The sequence below is a fragment of the Leucopleurus acutus genome, assembly GCF_964270905.1.
Source record: "Leucopleurus acutus genome assembly, chromosome: 3".
Lineage (NCBI taxonomy): Eukaryota > Metazoa > Chordata > Mammalia > Artiodactyla > Delphinidae > Leucopleurus > Leucopleurus acutus.
Genome location: NC_139145.1, coordinates 17999922 through 18015984, shown reverse-complemented (window position 1 = coordinate 18015984; position 16063 = coordinate 17999922). Strand labels below are relative to the sequence as shown.

The 16063-nt window shown below is 38.3% G+C and overlaps 1 protein-coding gene across 2 annotated transcripts in view; it reads left to right on the top strand.

Annotated features, from left to right (window-relative positions):
* Nucleotides 1-16063, top strand: part of MAPK9 (mitogen-activated protein kinase 9) — a 67233-nt gene that overhangs the window by 17009 nt on the left and 34161 nt on the right. For both annotated transcript variants that reach the window (XM_082837157.1, XM_082837158.1), the window contains exon 2: nt 1965-2135. In XM_082837157.1, coding sequence (XP_082693283.1) covers nt 2014-2135 — 122 coding nt within the window. In that variant the 5' untranslated portion in view covers nt 1965-2013. The remainder of the gene's footprint in view (nt 1-1964; nt 2136-16063) is intronic.

The window sequence follows — 16063 nt, the reverse complement described above, 5'->3', positions numbered from 1 at the left end:
GCAAATGCCACCTCCTCCATGAAGCTCTTCTTGTTTTCTGCACTCCTGCTTGTGGGTAGGACCTCTTTTGCCTTTCAGCTTTGTTTCTATTTTGCTTATGGCCCTTACCTCTTTATAACTTATATTACAATGTAGATAATAGACTCATTCCTCACACTTCTCCCCCAAATAGTGAAGTAGGGGCTGCTTCAAGACCAATACCTGTTTGATCTTGATATATGTCTTCTATATTATTTATCACTTTCTTGTACAAAGATACCCCGTAAATGTTGAGATGAATTGTCTCGGCCTCTTAAAAACTATAAATAAATTAAGAAAAAGATGCTCCTTCAGATGTCAGTAAAATAGAGCAGCATCGTGAGGGAATCATTAGCTGCAGTGTTATGGGTCTGATCAGCAGAGGTATATTGAATGGTCACTCTGTCCCAGGGGCCAGGCCCTCCCTGTCCTCCTGTCCTGGGAGTACAGGGTGCCACCATGAACAAGACAGACCTATCCCTCCCCTCCTAGAGCTTAGGGTCCCCTTCTCACAGCAGCATGGCTTGGCCAGCTCACTAAGCCTTGGGTCACTCCAGTGTAACACAGGGCTGATAATTCCTGTCGGTTGTTGTGAGCAGTGTGTTAGTTTATCTAGTGCAACGCTGGCCTCCCAGACGCAATCCCCAGCCAGTGTGCAATGGCTCTTGGTCAAAATGGCTGCTGTGCCTACCAGCTGTGCCTCAGCCACTGCCCTGAGAATGGTAAAACATGAAGCAACAGTCAGTTGGAGAAACTATTCATTTGATTTAAATTCTTTGTTCAGTCTTGTTGTTAATCAATTTCCATGTTTAATGGAAGTCCTAGACATCATTGTGTTGAAACACATATCATCACTCCAAAAACTCAGTGGGTAGATATTAAATATTAGGTGTTAGAACAAACAAGCAGGAATTTGGGGAAGCTGTAGAATAAAATTTAAATTCTGTGTTTGTAAGCAGTGTAGAATATTTACCTAAATGATTTTATTGTTGGCTTTTTAATTTTTAAGAAATGACCGATATAAATAGCTTGCTAACTTTTGAATAAACATTATCAGACAAGAGCCAGGGAACGGAGTAAAGGTAGCTGCCTGCCGATTTCTGTTTGCTTTGTTTTCTGTATAAAATCATACAGGCTCCTGCAGCGTAGGAATCTCAGCCTACTATCTAAACCACAGAAAGGCTGCTCTGGGGCTTCCAGTTTATATTCATGCCTCGTGGATAACATAGTGTCCATGTTATTGACTGTAGCTTATGACAGAGTTCTCCGTCTATGGCTGTCTGTATTGAAGCCCACTAGTGATGTAGGGTTTTAGGAATGTAGGCCGGCTCCGGGACCACCTCACAAGGTAGGAGCGCACTCAGGAGCATCCACGGCACACACAGGTGTCACCAGGCCTCCAACACCCCGTTGTTCTTTAACTTACCACTTTTACAATCACTTTGGCATCGGACTTGCTTTCTAGTTCGTCACTTTAACCTGAATTTGGGGACACAGCAGAAGACTGGTCCATTTGTTTTTCTGCATGAATGAATTGTAGACGTTCATTTTGCAGCATCTCCAGAGTGCCTCCATATCTGGTTGAGACAGCACGGTGTAATCTGGTCCCACAGGAAGCAAGCTGATGGGAATCACATAGTGATGTAGTCTTGTCATGGCTAATAAAAATGTACAAATTCTTTTCTCCAAAGGTGGTTATTTCCTAATCCAATCCCTTAAGATGTGGTCATGCAGGGTCTCAGAATTCCTTCCTTTCATGATAATCTTGTACCATTAAAATGTCTTTGCATTTTTTGCATGTTGCTTAAGTTCAGAACTTGGTCTAACTCAGTTTACCAACTTACAGCCACATTGTCTTATATACCAATGAATTTGAAACACTATTAAGTGAGCTATGCATGTATAATTTCAGTAAGAATCCATGTTCATTCTGTTTCTCTTTCAAGGAATCTGACGACTGTGCCAGCTCTTCGGAATATTATATGACACTACATCATGAGTGACAGTAAATGTGATAGTCAGTTTTACAGTGTACAAGTGGCAGATTCAACTTTCACTGTCCTAAAACGTTACCAGCAGTTGAAACCAATTGGTTCTGGAGCCCAAGGAATTGTCTGGTAAGTATGGTCTGTTTCAGTAGTGTAGATTGAGTTTTTGTTGTAATAAAAACTTAATAGATCTAAGTCGTCAGAATTTAGAAACACTGATGATAAAAATACCCTTTTCTTTGCTATAGGTTTATAAGCTAAATTGAATCAACCTCTTGCTTTAGTTACATATAGTCAGATTGTAGGATACAAGCTCAAATTCTTAGAATGCTGCGTAAATTTAAATAGGTAGCAATTTTTCTTTTTTCTTTGTTTCTTTTCTCTTTTTTTTCTTTTCCATTCCCCCTGTCATTATGATATTAGAGTAATAGGTATGACAGTGAGTTGTAACAGAAATTTGGAGTTTTATTCATTTCTTCATCCTGGCCACCTTTCCCCCCCTCCCCCTTTTATTCCCAATCACTCCTATTCATTTCTAGGCGCCGTCATTGCAGTGCCTTGCCCTTCATTGGCAGGATGAGGCCAGTCAGTGTCATTATCACCCCATGGATTAACCAGGAAGGGATGCCGTATGAGGGGTTGGGCTGGCCGTCTCTTCCTTGGTGTCTCACTTCAACTATGTGTCCAGCCCAGAACGTCAGAACCGTTGGTCTGACCCTGAACCTTAGTCTCTTGCTTGGTAAGACAGTCAGCTGCCGCGACATCACTGGCCAGCTAAAGGTAAAGTTTTTCACATGTTTTCTAGACTACAGTTATCAGCACTTCCCAAGCTTTTTATCCCTTAGTTTTTTGGCAAATCTTTTCTTCTTTTTTTGGTTAGTAAAAACAAGATTGTCTTTGCATCTAAAAGGAACTGTGGTAAAGCTAAATACCCAATGATTACAGCTTGTAGGTAAAGGGGATTCAAGATAAAAGAGAACTCTTGGATGGTCTGGTAGGAGAGTTTATATTTTTATTAGAGATGTTGAGTTTAGAGAATCTGCATCAGTGGTTAGTAATTGATCCTCTGTTGTAGAGATATGTGATCAGGGAAGTTAGTTGTTTTCTTTGGCTTAGGTAGTTAGAGGCCCTGGAAGCTGAGAGGAGGTGGTAGTTCAGAGATTCCCAGAAAAACTAATGAGGGGGGAAGGGGCTGTTTGGAAGGAATGCCTGGCTTGCATCTAAAATAGTGGTGATCTTAACTTCCAATTGATAACATGCTATATTGGTACTTAAATCCAGTGTGCCAGGAAAGTTTTAAAGTGAATGGATGGTTCATATTAGGATACTTTGATGTTAATAAAAAGTTCTAGACAGTAAAATATTCTTTTGATTTATAACCCATCTCTTATTTGGAACTGGATGGTAATTTGACATAGGGAATTAAGCAAGACTGATATCAAGGACATTTAATGTAATAACCACATTAAGAGCTTGACTAGAAATTCATAATTAATTGTATAATGGAGAGCTTTACAAGGGTTTTGCAGTTAAAATTAATGACTTCATTACAGCATGGTAAATGACAATAAAATTACATGCTACTTTAAAAAATACTGTTTTTCAGAGATTAGTTTTGATTTCCAGTTTTCATATCCTACTTCCTATCTTTGTTTTTTAAAGAAGTGTTTAATAATGAATTTACTCATTATGGGTGTATATTTTTCATTAAAAAAATTCTAGTTTTGAAATGAAAGTTCCCAAATAAACAGTTATAAGCTAAACCTCCTCTGGTAAAAGCAGTGGTAGAATTATAAGATGGAAAGTTCTGAATTTTTAAAGAATTTTAAAGACTAAGAGTCCAGAAATAAACCCATACATCTGTGGCCAGTTGATTTTCAAAAAGGATGCCAAGATTATTCAGTGGGGAAAGAACAGTCTCTTCAACAAATGGTGCTGGGACAACTGGATACCCACATACAAAAGAATGAAGTTGGACTCCTACTTCACATCATGTAAAAGGTTAACTCAAAATTGATCGATGACCTAAATGTAAGAGTTAAAACCATAAAACTCTTAGAAGAAAACAAAGGGGGAAGCGTCATGACTTTGAATTCTTAGAAATGACACCAAAAGCATGAGCAACAAAAGAAGAAATTGGACTTTATCAAAATTAAAAATTTTTGTGTATCAAAGAACACTGTCAAGAGAGTGAAAAAACAACCCACAAATGGGAAAATATTTGCAAATCGTGTATCTGGTAAGAGTCTAATATTCAGAATATAAAGAACTCCTACAACTCAACAGCAAACAGACAAACAACCCAATTTATTTATTTTTAGGTAAAAGCATCTTTTTTTTTTTAATTGGAGTATAGTTGCTTTACAATGTTGTGTTAGTTTCTGCTGTATAACAAAGTGAATCAGCTATACGTATACATATATCCCTTCCTTTTTGGATTTCCTTCTCATTTAGGTCACCACAGAGCACTGAGTAGAGTTCCCTGTGCTATACAGTAGGTTCTCATCAAACAACCCAATTAAAAAAAAAAAACAAAAAACAGGCAAAGGACTTGAATAGACATTTCCCCAAAGAAGATTTATGGCCAATAAACACATGAAAAGATGCTCATTGTTAGCCATTTGGGAAATGCAAATCAAAACCACAGTGAGGTACTACTTCATACCCACTAGGTGGTCATAATCAACAAAATGGAAAATAACAAAGATTGGCAGGGATGTGAAGAAATTACAACCCTCATACACTGCCAGCGAGAATGTAAAATGGTGCAGCCACTTGTGGAAAACAGTTTGACGGTTCCTCAACAAGTTAAACATAGAATTATTACATGACCCAGTAAATATCCCTAGATGTATTCCCAAAAGAATTAAAAACAGATGTTCAAAAAAGACTTGTATACAAATGTTCATAGCAGCACTATTCTCAATAGCCAAAAGGTGGAAACAGCCCAAATGTCCATCAATAAATGAATGGATACACAAGCTGTGTTATATACATACATGGAATATTATTCATAAAAAAAATGAAGCACTGATATATGCTACAACATAGATGATCCTCAGAAACATGCTAAGTGAAAGAAGCCAAACATAAAAGGTAGTATTATTATATGAGTCCATTTATGTGAAATATCCAAAGTAGGTAAATCCATAGAGAAAGATGCAGATTGGTGGTAACAAGGGCAAGGGGGAGAGAGGAATGGGGAGCAACTTCATAATGGGTATGGAGTTTCCTTTTGGGGTGATGAAAATCTTTTGGGGTTACTTAAAGGTGGTGATTGCACAACACTGTGAATGTGCTAAATGCTACTGAATTGTTCACTTTAAAATGGTTCATTTTATGTTTATGTGAATCCCCCCTTAAAAAAATTTTTTTTGAAAAAAAATGTAAACTGAAAGGTGCCTTAACTTAAGGATATTTGTCATTTTTAATGGATATTTAACCCCTGATACTATAGTATTATATGTAATATTTTCATGTTATATTATGCATTAAAATATGTTGTCATTTTCTTGTAACTTACGTTACATATTGATATAGTCTTAACTGTACTTTCACTTAACTCTTAGTATTTTCATTTAAATAATTTTATGACAATTCTATTAACATTTGTATGAGCAACTTTCACCTCACATACATGTAGAGGCTAAAATTTTAACACCATCCTAAATTTCACGTCTTGCAAATTCCCACTTCCATAGCCTGAATTTTGATTTTAAGGAAGGATCAAAAACTGGGTTTCACGCTTTTCTGCTCAAGAAAGAAGTCTTTGAACTGATTAAAATAGCTCTTAATGAGCCTTTTGCACAGCTAGAGTTTATTTTGTGATCTTTGATGTAATTATTCACTTAACTTTGTAACCCAAGCCAGTTATTCATTACCAGATCAAAACCTTTTAGTTGGGTTAACTTTACTGATGCATGGAAAAGAGGTTAGTTAACTTGATTCAGATTATTGATACTTTCTTTTAGAAATGTCTGTGCAATTATGAAAATTATTCTTAGACTTCTGGGATGTTTTCTTTTGGCTTTTAGAGGAGGTGCCGTCACGAGAGCTGGGCCTAGATGGTTGGAGACCTGGTTTCCATTATTACTTTACTGCTACTTTCTACCAGAGCCTGTGCTGGCTTCCTCTCAGCCGGGAAGGTGGGTGACTACTCCTCACCTTCCTTCTAGGCTTGAGGCTTTGTGGTACCATTGAACTGCAGCAGTGGTGGTGCAGGCAATGGTAGTCCCAGACTGACAAGAGAGAAACGTTTCCTGTGATACTTCCCCCACATGTCTTCAGAGGATTTTTTCCTGGCTCTGTTTTGCACAGAGTCTTGGATATTGGCATTATGCTTTAAGGTCCTTAAAAGAAAAGTGTTCTTTTTATACACGGTTCAAGGAGAGGATCTTTTACCTTGTTCTGCTGTGTAGATAGAGCAAGAAACTATGAATGGTGCCAGTTAGACTCCTTTCTTCCTCATCAGTGATGGAAGGGCTTGAGTATACCCACCATCAAGCCCTAACTTTTAGATAACTTCTTATCTCCAATGGTCCCTTCTCTGCAAATATGACAGGTTCTTTCCCACGCCCATCACTTTTGTCCCCACTGCATCTCCTGGTTGGAGTCTCCTCTGAAACCCTGCTCTTCTGTCCCTGTCCTGACACTATCCCTGATCTTTTGAGACTTATCTGTGGAACTTCAGATAATCTCACCTCATGCTTGGAATAGAGCCTTCTCTCTGATCGAACCAAGGAGTATGTGATTGGTTTGATTGATGCACACGTGCACATGTGTGCACACACACACACACACTCCAGAACTGTAAGATAATAAATTTGTGTCTTAAATCAGTAAATCTGTGCTAATTTGTTATAGCAACAATAGGAAACTAATATACATGTGTTTTTACATTTTTGAGAAGTAAAATATCATAGTAGCAATAATGAATGGTTTACAAAACTTGTTAATCATCTATTTAAACTAGAGCTTGATAAAGATATAGGGACAGGTGTGCAGGTAAACCAAAGTGCAGGTATTGATACAGGATTAAAAGGAGGAGCTGGGGTCCAAATAAAATATTCTGACTCCTAATTTTGAATTGTTTTTACAGTTATCTGATTTATTTGTTTCTATGTTTTTGTTGTTCATTAAAACTGTTAGTAAAATAATTAGGAAGTAAGTTTTAAAATGTTTATCATTTGAAGTATTTATAAAATTAAGTTATTAGTAGAATTAAGTAATTCAAGGTTTTAAAGCTCTATGGGGAAAATATGTGTACATTTCTTTCATATATATATATATTCACTTTTTCTCTCTCCTTCTAAAATGTCAAGCTGTTTAACCAAAGTAGTAAGGACTATTTGTTTTATGAAACAGTTCTACGAAGTGCTTAACTTTTTTTTTCTGCTTTTATTAAAAAATTTTTTAATTGAAATATAGTTGATTTACAATGTTGTTAATTTTTGCTGTACAGCAAAATGGTTCAGTTATATGTATATATGCATTCTTTTTTTAAAATATTCTTTTCCATTATGGTTTATCGTAGAATATTGAATATAGTTCCCTGTGCTATACAGTAGGATCTTGTCATTTATCCATTCTAACATATAATAGTTTGCATCTGCTAACCCCAAATTCCCAATCCATCCCTCTCCCACCTCTCTCCCCCTTGGCAACCGCAAGTCTGTTCTCTATGTCTGTGAGTCTGTTTCTGTTTCATAAAGGTTCATTTGTGTCATATTTTAGATTCCACATATAAGTGATATCATATGGTATTTGTCTTTCTCTTTTTGACTTACTTCACTTAGTATGATAATCTCGTTCCATCCATGTTGCTGCAAATGACATTATTTCGTTCTTTTTTATGGCTGAGTAGTATTCCATTGTATATATGTCCCACATCTTCTTTATCCTTTCATCTGTAGATGGACATTTACTTTGTTTCCATGTATTGGCTATTGTGAATAGTGCTGCTATGAATATAGGGGTGCATGTATCTTTTTGAATTATAGTTTTGTCTTTATATATACCCAGGAGTGGGATTGCTGGATCATATGGTAGCTCTATTTTTAGTTTTTTGAGGAACCTCCATACTGTTCTCCATAGTGGCTGTACCAGCTTACATTCCCACCAACAGTGTAGGAGGGTTCCCTTTCTCCACACCCTCTCCAGCATTTGTTATTTGTAGACTTTTTATATATATATAAATTTATTTATTTATTTATGGCTGCATTGGGTCTTCATTGCTGCGTGCGGGCTTTCTCTAGTTGCAGCGAGCAGGGGCTGCTCTTCATTGTGGTGTGTGGGCTTCTCATTGTGGTGGCTTCTGTTGTTGTGGAGCATGGGCTGTAGGCGGGTGGGCTCAGTAGTTGGGGTTTGCGGGCTCTAGAGCGCAGGCTTAGTAGTTGTGGCGCACGGGCTTAGTTGCTCCGCGGCATGTGGGATCTTCCCAGACCAGGGCTCGAACTCGTGTCCCCTGCATTGGCAGGCAGATTCCTAACCACTGTGCCACCACGAAGTCCCTTGTAGACTTTTTAATGGTGGCCATTCTGACTGCTATGAGGTGGTACCTCATTGTAGCTTTGATTTGCATTTCTCTAATAATCAACAATGTTGAGCATCTTTTATGAAGTGTTTAAAAAAAAAGTGTAATATTAGATCTGACAATGCTTAGAAGTGACAGTTACAACCTTAACATGAAATGGTTGGTATAGCTCTTATCCCTTTTTGCTTCCTCTAGTTCTGTACAAGCATGAATGTTGGCCTGTTCTTATACTGTTTTGTTTTCTGTTAGTATATATAAATAAACATAATGTCCACAACAAAATTTTTGTGATAAAGAAGATATATGCTATAAGGCATAGGAAGGCTATGATTCAGGAGAACTGAGTTCTAAGTCCAGCTCAGATCCTCATAGCAGTAGTTCTTAGTGACCTTGGGCAAATCATTGTGTCTTTATAGTTACACCTCTAAAATGTATAGTTTGGAACTTCTAATTTAAGATCAGACACCTAAACAAAGAGACAGGAGAGCAGTAATCAGTGGATATGAGAGCATTTAACAAGTTTCTGCAGAGGAAGTGAGAATAAGTAGGTAAGACATTTGCCACAAAGAAGAGAACCTATCTATAGTAGAACTCCAAAGAGGTTGTGAGTATACAGATGCCAGATACAAAAAACGAAGATGAAACGGGTGGCTAGAAGTAGGGATGTTAATTAAAAGTGTGTCTATGAAACAGTTTTGCTAGTTGGCTCCCAACATTCCCACCCCTACCCCCATGCTCAGCATTTGCCCCTAGAGAGCGAGTAAGTAAATGAAGAATTATTAGGCCAGTATCTGGAGAAGGAGAAGCCTAGTAAGAGGAGCCCAGGATTTGGGGTGTTCTTTCCCTTGAGGGCATTTGAAAATTCTGGAGTGGGCAGCTGGGAGACTTAGAGTCCTTTGGACTGCCTTGTGGGGCTATAGGAGACAGGGTTTGGCGTCCAGGGCCCTCTAAAGGGGCTTAGTGAACTTCCTTTGCTTTAACTGGGTCCGATAAAGGGCTGCATCCTAGAAGTAAGGATGAACCAAAAAGAAACTGGCCCTTGCAGGAACTGCCACTTAACTTCACATCATCTCATTTGCTGAACCCAAAGTGAGGTGAGCCCAAATTGCTAGTGCCCCCAGGTACCCAGCAGAAATAAATGTAAATTCTACCTGGAGGAAGATAGATCATACTGGATATCAAATTATTTCTAGATAGCAAACAGTTTTGCAAGTTCAAGGTGCAAGACGTAATCAGAAATAACTAGTCACACAAGGAGATTGGACAACATTCACAAAATCCAGCACAAACAACAGAGAAAAGAAACAGATCCACAGGGGTTATTGGCATTATTGGATCCAGACTTCCAAAGAGTTATGATGTTATGTTCCGGATGATAAAAGACAGTATGAAAAAGTTTTGGTGGAAAATGAAAACTTAAAACAACTAAATAGAAATTATAGAACTATAAGACATAGTAATTGAATTATGAAGTTAATGGGTGGGTTTAAAAACATATTAGATATAACTGAAGAGAGAATTGTGATCTGAAAGATAGGTGAGGAAAAAAGTATCCAGAATGAAGCCTGGGGAGACAAAAGGGTAGAAAAATATGGAAGAGAGGATGTATTTGTTTTCTATTGCCGCGTAACAAATTACCATAAACTTAGTGGTTTAAAGCAGAACAACAACCATTTATAATTTCATAGTTCTGTAGGCCAGAAATCTGGGTGGGCTTCGCTGGGTTCTCTGCTTGGCATTTCACAAGGCTGAAATCAAGGTGTCACTGGACTGGGCTCTTATCTGGAGGCTCTGGGGAAGAATTTGCTTTCAAGTGCGTTCAGATTCTTCGCAGAACCCAGTTCCTTGCAGCTGTAGGTCAGAGGTCTCCATTCCATTCCCTTGCTCTCTATCAGCCAGGGGCCACTCTGCTCCTAGAGGCTCCCACATTCCTTCTCACGTGACCCCCCTTCCATCTTAAAGGCAACAACATGTCTAGTCCTTCTCAGGATTCAGATCTCTCTGACTTTCCCCTCTTCCCACCAGCCAAAACAAACTCTGCTTCTAAAGGGTTCTCGTGATTGGATTAGTGCCCCCCCACCCCTTCCCTTGTGATCTCCCTTTTGTTAAACTTGGCCCTCTTGCAGGACACAGGGTCAATATACGACAAAAAAATCAAATGCCTAGAAATTGATAGAACAAACCACTTCAGAAAACAGTTTGGCATTATCTACTAAAATAAACTATATGTAATACCACTTTTAGCTATCTACTCATCAGAAATGCATGCCCAGAACCATGTACAAGAATGTTTATGACCATGTTTTTTGCTTGTAAACTGAAAACAACCAATGTATCTATCAACATTATGTCATATAATCATAACAAAGGAATATTATAGCGATGACACAGAATGCGTTATAGCTTCACACAACAACGGATGTACCTCACAAATATAATGTTGAGTGAAAGAAGTCAGACATAGACAGTTTCAAAAACCAGGCAAAAATAAATGATGCAGGGGCTTGAAGATACATGTTTAGCTGGTAAAAGCAAGGAAGTGATTATGATAAAAGTCAGAAGTAGGGGACTTCCCTGGTAGTCCAGTGGCTAAGACTCCATGCTCCCAATGGAGGGGGCCCAGGTTCCATCCCTGGTCAGGGAGCTAGATCCCACATGCCACAACTAAAAGATCCTGCATGCCGCAATGAAGATTGAAGATCCTGCGTGCAGCAGCTAAGACCCAGCACAGCCAAATAAATATATTTAATTATAGTATAAAAATAAAGTCAGAAGTAGTTATTGTCTTTGGGCGGCAGGAAGGATAGTGATTAGTGGGGGGGAGCGCTTTGGGGTTGTTGACAAAACATGGTTCTTTGTAATAAATCATTAAGACGAGGAACAAAAAAGGAAGCAAAAGAATGAATACCAGACAGGCATACGCCTTCTCACCAACAGCACTCAACTTTGGAAATCATTGGAGCTCTGAGAGAAAATTGATTTCGAGCTTAGAAGACAAACTATCAATCAAGGATAAAGGAAGAGTAAGATAATTTATCTTCCATGCCCTTTTTTTCTGAGGAAATTCCTTGAGAGTGTATTCCAACAAGAAAGAATACAAGAACGTGTAACACCAGAAACAGTGGAAGCCAGAGAAAAGAAATCCCAGGGCGATAGGTACACATCAGGCCTTGAAACCCCAAGAAAAATGTCTTTCTGAAAAATGGAATAGATTCCAAACAATAGATAATGTGAGTAAGGAGGTAAGAAGTACTAGTGACAGCTCTAAAGAGGTATATTTGTCTTCTCTTAATAAGAAAAAAAAAGTTTATTAGAAACTTGTGGTAGAAAAGTTAGAAAAAGTCACGATCTAAGAATAAAACAAATTTAAAGCAGCATGATGTTTGAGAACTTACGGAATGTTAGAAGAGAATCCATTTAACCTTAATGCTGGAAACAATCACATTCTCTTATGAGTGGCAAGGGTCATGTGATCTTTAGAAATGAAATGTAATCCTCGCTCTGAAATTAGTAATGTTTACATGTGTGCACATACATACATACACTCTGTAAGTCGATTTTCAACTTTTAGACACATCCTAAGGAAGAAACACAGAAGATTTAATTATAGGGATTGAAAGATGTGTTATTAAACTTGACCATTTAAGACAGAAATTGGAGGAAAAGAGATTAGAGAGCTGGAGGAAAAAGGAGATGAAGTGTAATATTCTCATTTTACATAGTGGGGAGCAAGAGGTTCCTTTGAAAGTTGATGCAGCAAGTTTAGGCATGTTATTTAAAGTTACAAGGGTGACCAAGGGAAAAGTTAAAAATAACATGAGAGGTCTTCCCTAGTGGCGCAGTGGTTGAGAGTCCGCCTGCCAGTGCAGGGGACACGGGTTCATGCCCTGGTCTGGGAAGATCCCACATGCCGCGGAGCGGCTGGGCCCGTGAGCCATGGCCGCTGAGCGTGCGCGTCCGGAGCCTGTGCTCCGCAACGGGAGAGGCCACAACAGTGATAGGCCCGCGTACCAACAACAACAACAAATAATAATAACAATAACATGAGAACAAAAAACTAGGAGGAGTTGGGGGTTTCAATGAAGTGACTAAATCCTCAGTGTTCGTAATGGGGAGTAAATAGCTAATTTCTGAAGTTGATAAATGAGGAAATAGTGATAAAAGTATATTCTTTGGAGTTGAGATATTACTAAAAGAAGTAAAGCCAGGAATAACTGAAGGTAGCTCCTCCTGGAGTTGGAACTAGGAATGGGGAAGCATGAGTCTGCTCAGATATTCAGAATTGGTCCATTTGGCTCATTGGACAAAAACTTTTTTTTTTTTTTAACATCTTTATTGGGGTATAATTGCTTTACGATGGTGTGTTAGTTTCTGCTTTATAACAAAGTGAATCAGTCATACATAAACATATGTTCCCATATGTCTTCCCTGTTGCGTCTCCTTCCCTCCCACCCTCCCTATCCCACCCCTCCAGGCTGTCACAAAGCACCGAGCCAATATCCCTGTGCCATGCGGCTGCTTCCCACTAGCTATCTACCTTACTACGTTTGTTAGTGTGTATATGCCCATGACTCTCTCTCGCCCTGTCACAGCTCACCCTTCCCCCTCCCCATAACCTCAAGTCCGTTCTCTAGGAGGTCTGCGTCTTTATTCCTGCTTTACCCCTAGGTTCTTCATGATATTTTTTTTCTTAAATTCCATATATATGTGTTAGCATACGGTATTTGTCTTTTTCTTTCTGACTTACTTCACTCTGTATGACAGACTCTAGGTCTATCCACCTCATTACAAATAGCTCAATTTCATTTCTTTTTATGGCTGAGTAATATTCCATTGTATATATGTGCCACATCTTCTTTATCCATTCATCCGATGACGGGCACTTAGGTTGTTTCCATCTCCGGGCTATTGTAAATAGAGCTGCAATGAACATTTTGGTACATGACTCTTTTTGAATTTTGGTTTTCTCAGGGTATATGCCCAGTAGTGGGATTGCTGGGTCATATGGTAGTTCTATTTGTAGTTTTTTAAGGAACCTCCATACTGTTCTCCATAGTGGCTGAACCAATTCACATTCCCACCAGCAGTGCAAGAGTGTTCCCTTTTCTCCACACCCTCTCCAGCATTTATTGTTTCTAGATTTTTTGATGATGGCCATTCTGACTGGTGTGAGATGATATCTCATTGTAGTTTTGATTTGCATTTCTCTAATGATTAATGATGTTGAGCATTCTTTCATGTGTTTGTTGGCAGTCTGTATATCTTCTTTGGAGAAATGTCTATTTAGGTCTTCTGCCCATTTTTGGATTGGGTTGTTTGTTTTCTTGTTATTGAGCTGCATGAGCTGCTTGTAAATTTTGGAGATTAATCCTTTGTCGGTTGCTTCATTTGCAAATATTTTCTCCCATTCTGAGGGTTGTCTTTTGGTCCTGTTTATGGTTTCCTTTGCTGTGCAAAAGCTTTGAAGTTTCATTAGGTCCCATTTGTTTATTTTTGTTTTTATTTCCATTACTCTAGGAGGTGGGTCAGAAAGGATCTTGCTGTGATTTATGTCATAGAGTGTTCTGCCTATGTTTTCCTCTAAGAGTTTTATAGTTTCTGGCCTTACATTTAGGTCTTTAATCCATTTTGAGCTTATTTTTGTGTATGGTGTTAGGGAGTGATCTAATCTCATACTTTTACATGTACCTGTCCAGTTTTCCCAGCACCACTTATTGAAGAGGCTGTCCTTTCTCCATTGTACATTACTGCCACCTTTATCAAAGATAAGGTGTCCATATGTGCATGGGTTTATCTCTGGGCTTTCTATCCTGTTCCATTGATCTATCTTTCTGTTTTGGTGCCAGTACCATACCGTCTTGATAACTGTAGCTTTGTAGTATAGTCTGAAGTCAGGGAGCCTGATTCCTCCAGTTCCTTCTTTCGTTCTCAAGATTGCTTTGGCTATTCGGGGTCTTTTGTGTTTCCATACAAATTGTGAAATTTTTTGTTCTAGTTCTGTGAAAAATGCCAGTGGTAGTTTGATAGGGATTGCATTGAATCTATAGATTGCTTTGGGTAGTAGAGTCATTTTCACAATGTTGATTCTTCCAATCCAAGAACATGGTATATCTCTCCATCTATTTGTATCATCTTTAATTTCTTTCATCAGTGTCTTATAATTTTCTGCATACAGGTCTTTTGTCTCCTTAGGTAGGTTTATTCCTAGATATTTTATTCTATTTGTTGCAATGGTAAATGGGAGTGTTTTCTTGATTTCACTTTCAGATTTTTCATCATTAGTATATAGGAATGCCAGAGATTTCTGTGCATTAATTTTGTATCCTGCCACTTTACCAAATTCATTGATTAGCTCTAGTAGTTTTCTGGTAGCATCTTTAGGGTTCTCTATGTATAGGATCATGTCATCTGCAAACAGTGACAGCTTTACTTCTTCTTTTCCGATTTGGATTCCTTTTATTTCCTTTTCTTCTCTGATTGCTGTGGCTAAAACTTCCAAAACAATGTTGAATAATAGTGGTGAGAGTGGGCAACCTTGTCTTGTTCCTGATCTTAGTGGAAATGCTTTCAGTTTTTCACCATTGAGGATGATGTTTGCTGTGGGCTTGTCATATATGGCCTTTATTATGTTGAGGAAAGTTCCCTCTATGCCTACTTTCTGCAGGGTTTTTATCATAAATGGGTGTTGAATTTTGTCAAAAGCTTTCTCTGCATCTATTGAGATGATCATATGGTTTTTCTCCTTCAATTTGTTAATATGGTTTATCACATTGATAGATTTGCGTATATTGAAGAATCCTTGCATTCCTGGAATAAACCCCACTTGATCATGGTGTATGATCCTTTTAATGTGCTGTTGGATTCTGTTTGCTAGTATTTTGTTGAGGATTTTTGCATCTATGTTCATCAGTGATATTGGCCTGTAGTTTTCTTTCTTTGTGACATCCTTGTCTGGTTTTGGTATCAAGGTGATGGTGGCCTCGTAGAAGGAGTTTGGGAGTGGTCCTCCCTCTGCTATATTTTGGAACAGTTTGAGAAGGATAGGTGTTAGCTCTTCTCTAAATGTTTGATAGTATTCGCCTGTAAAGCCATCTGGTCCTGGGCTTTTCTTTGTTGGAAGGTTTTTAATCACAGTTTCAATTTCAGTGCTTGTGATTGGTCTGTTCATATTTTCTATTTCTTCCTGATTCAGTCTTGGCAGGTTGTGCCTCTCTAAGAATTTGTCCATTTCTTCCAGATTGTCCATTTTATTGGCATAGAGTTGCTTGTAGTAATCTCTCATGATCTCTTTTATCTCTGCAGTGTCAGTTGTTACCTCTCCTTTTTCATTTCTAATTCTATTGATTTGAGTCTTCTCCCTTTTTTTCTTGATGAGTCTGGCTAGTGGTTTATCTATTTTGTTTATCTTCTCAAAGAACCAGCTTTTAGTTTTATTGATCTTTGCTATTGTTTCCTTCATTACTTTTTCATTTATTTCTGATCTGATTTTTATGATTTCTTTCCTTCTGCTAGCTTTGGGGTTTTT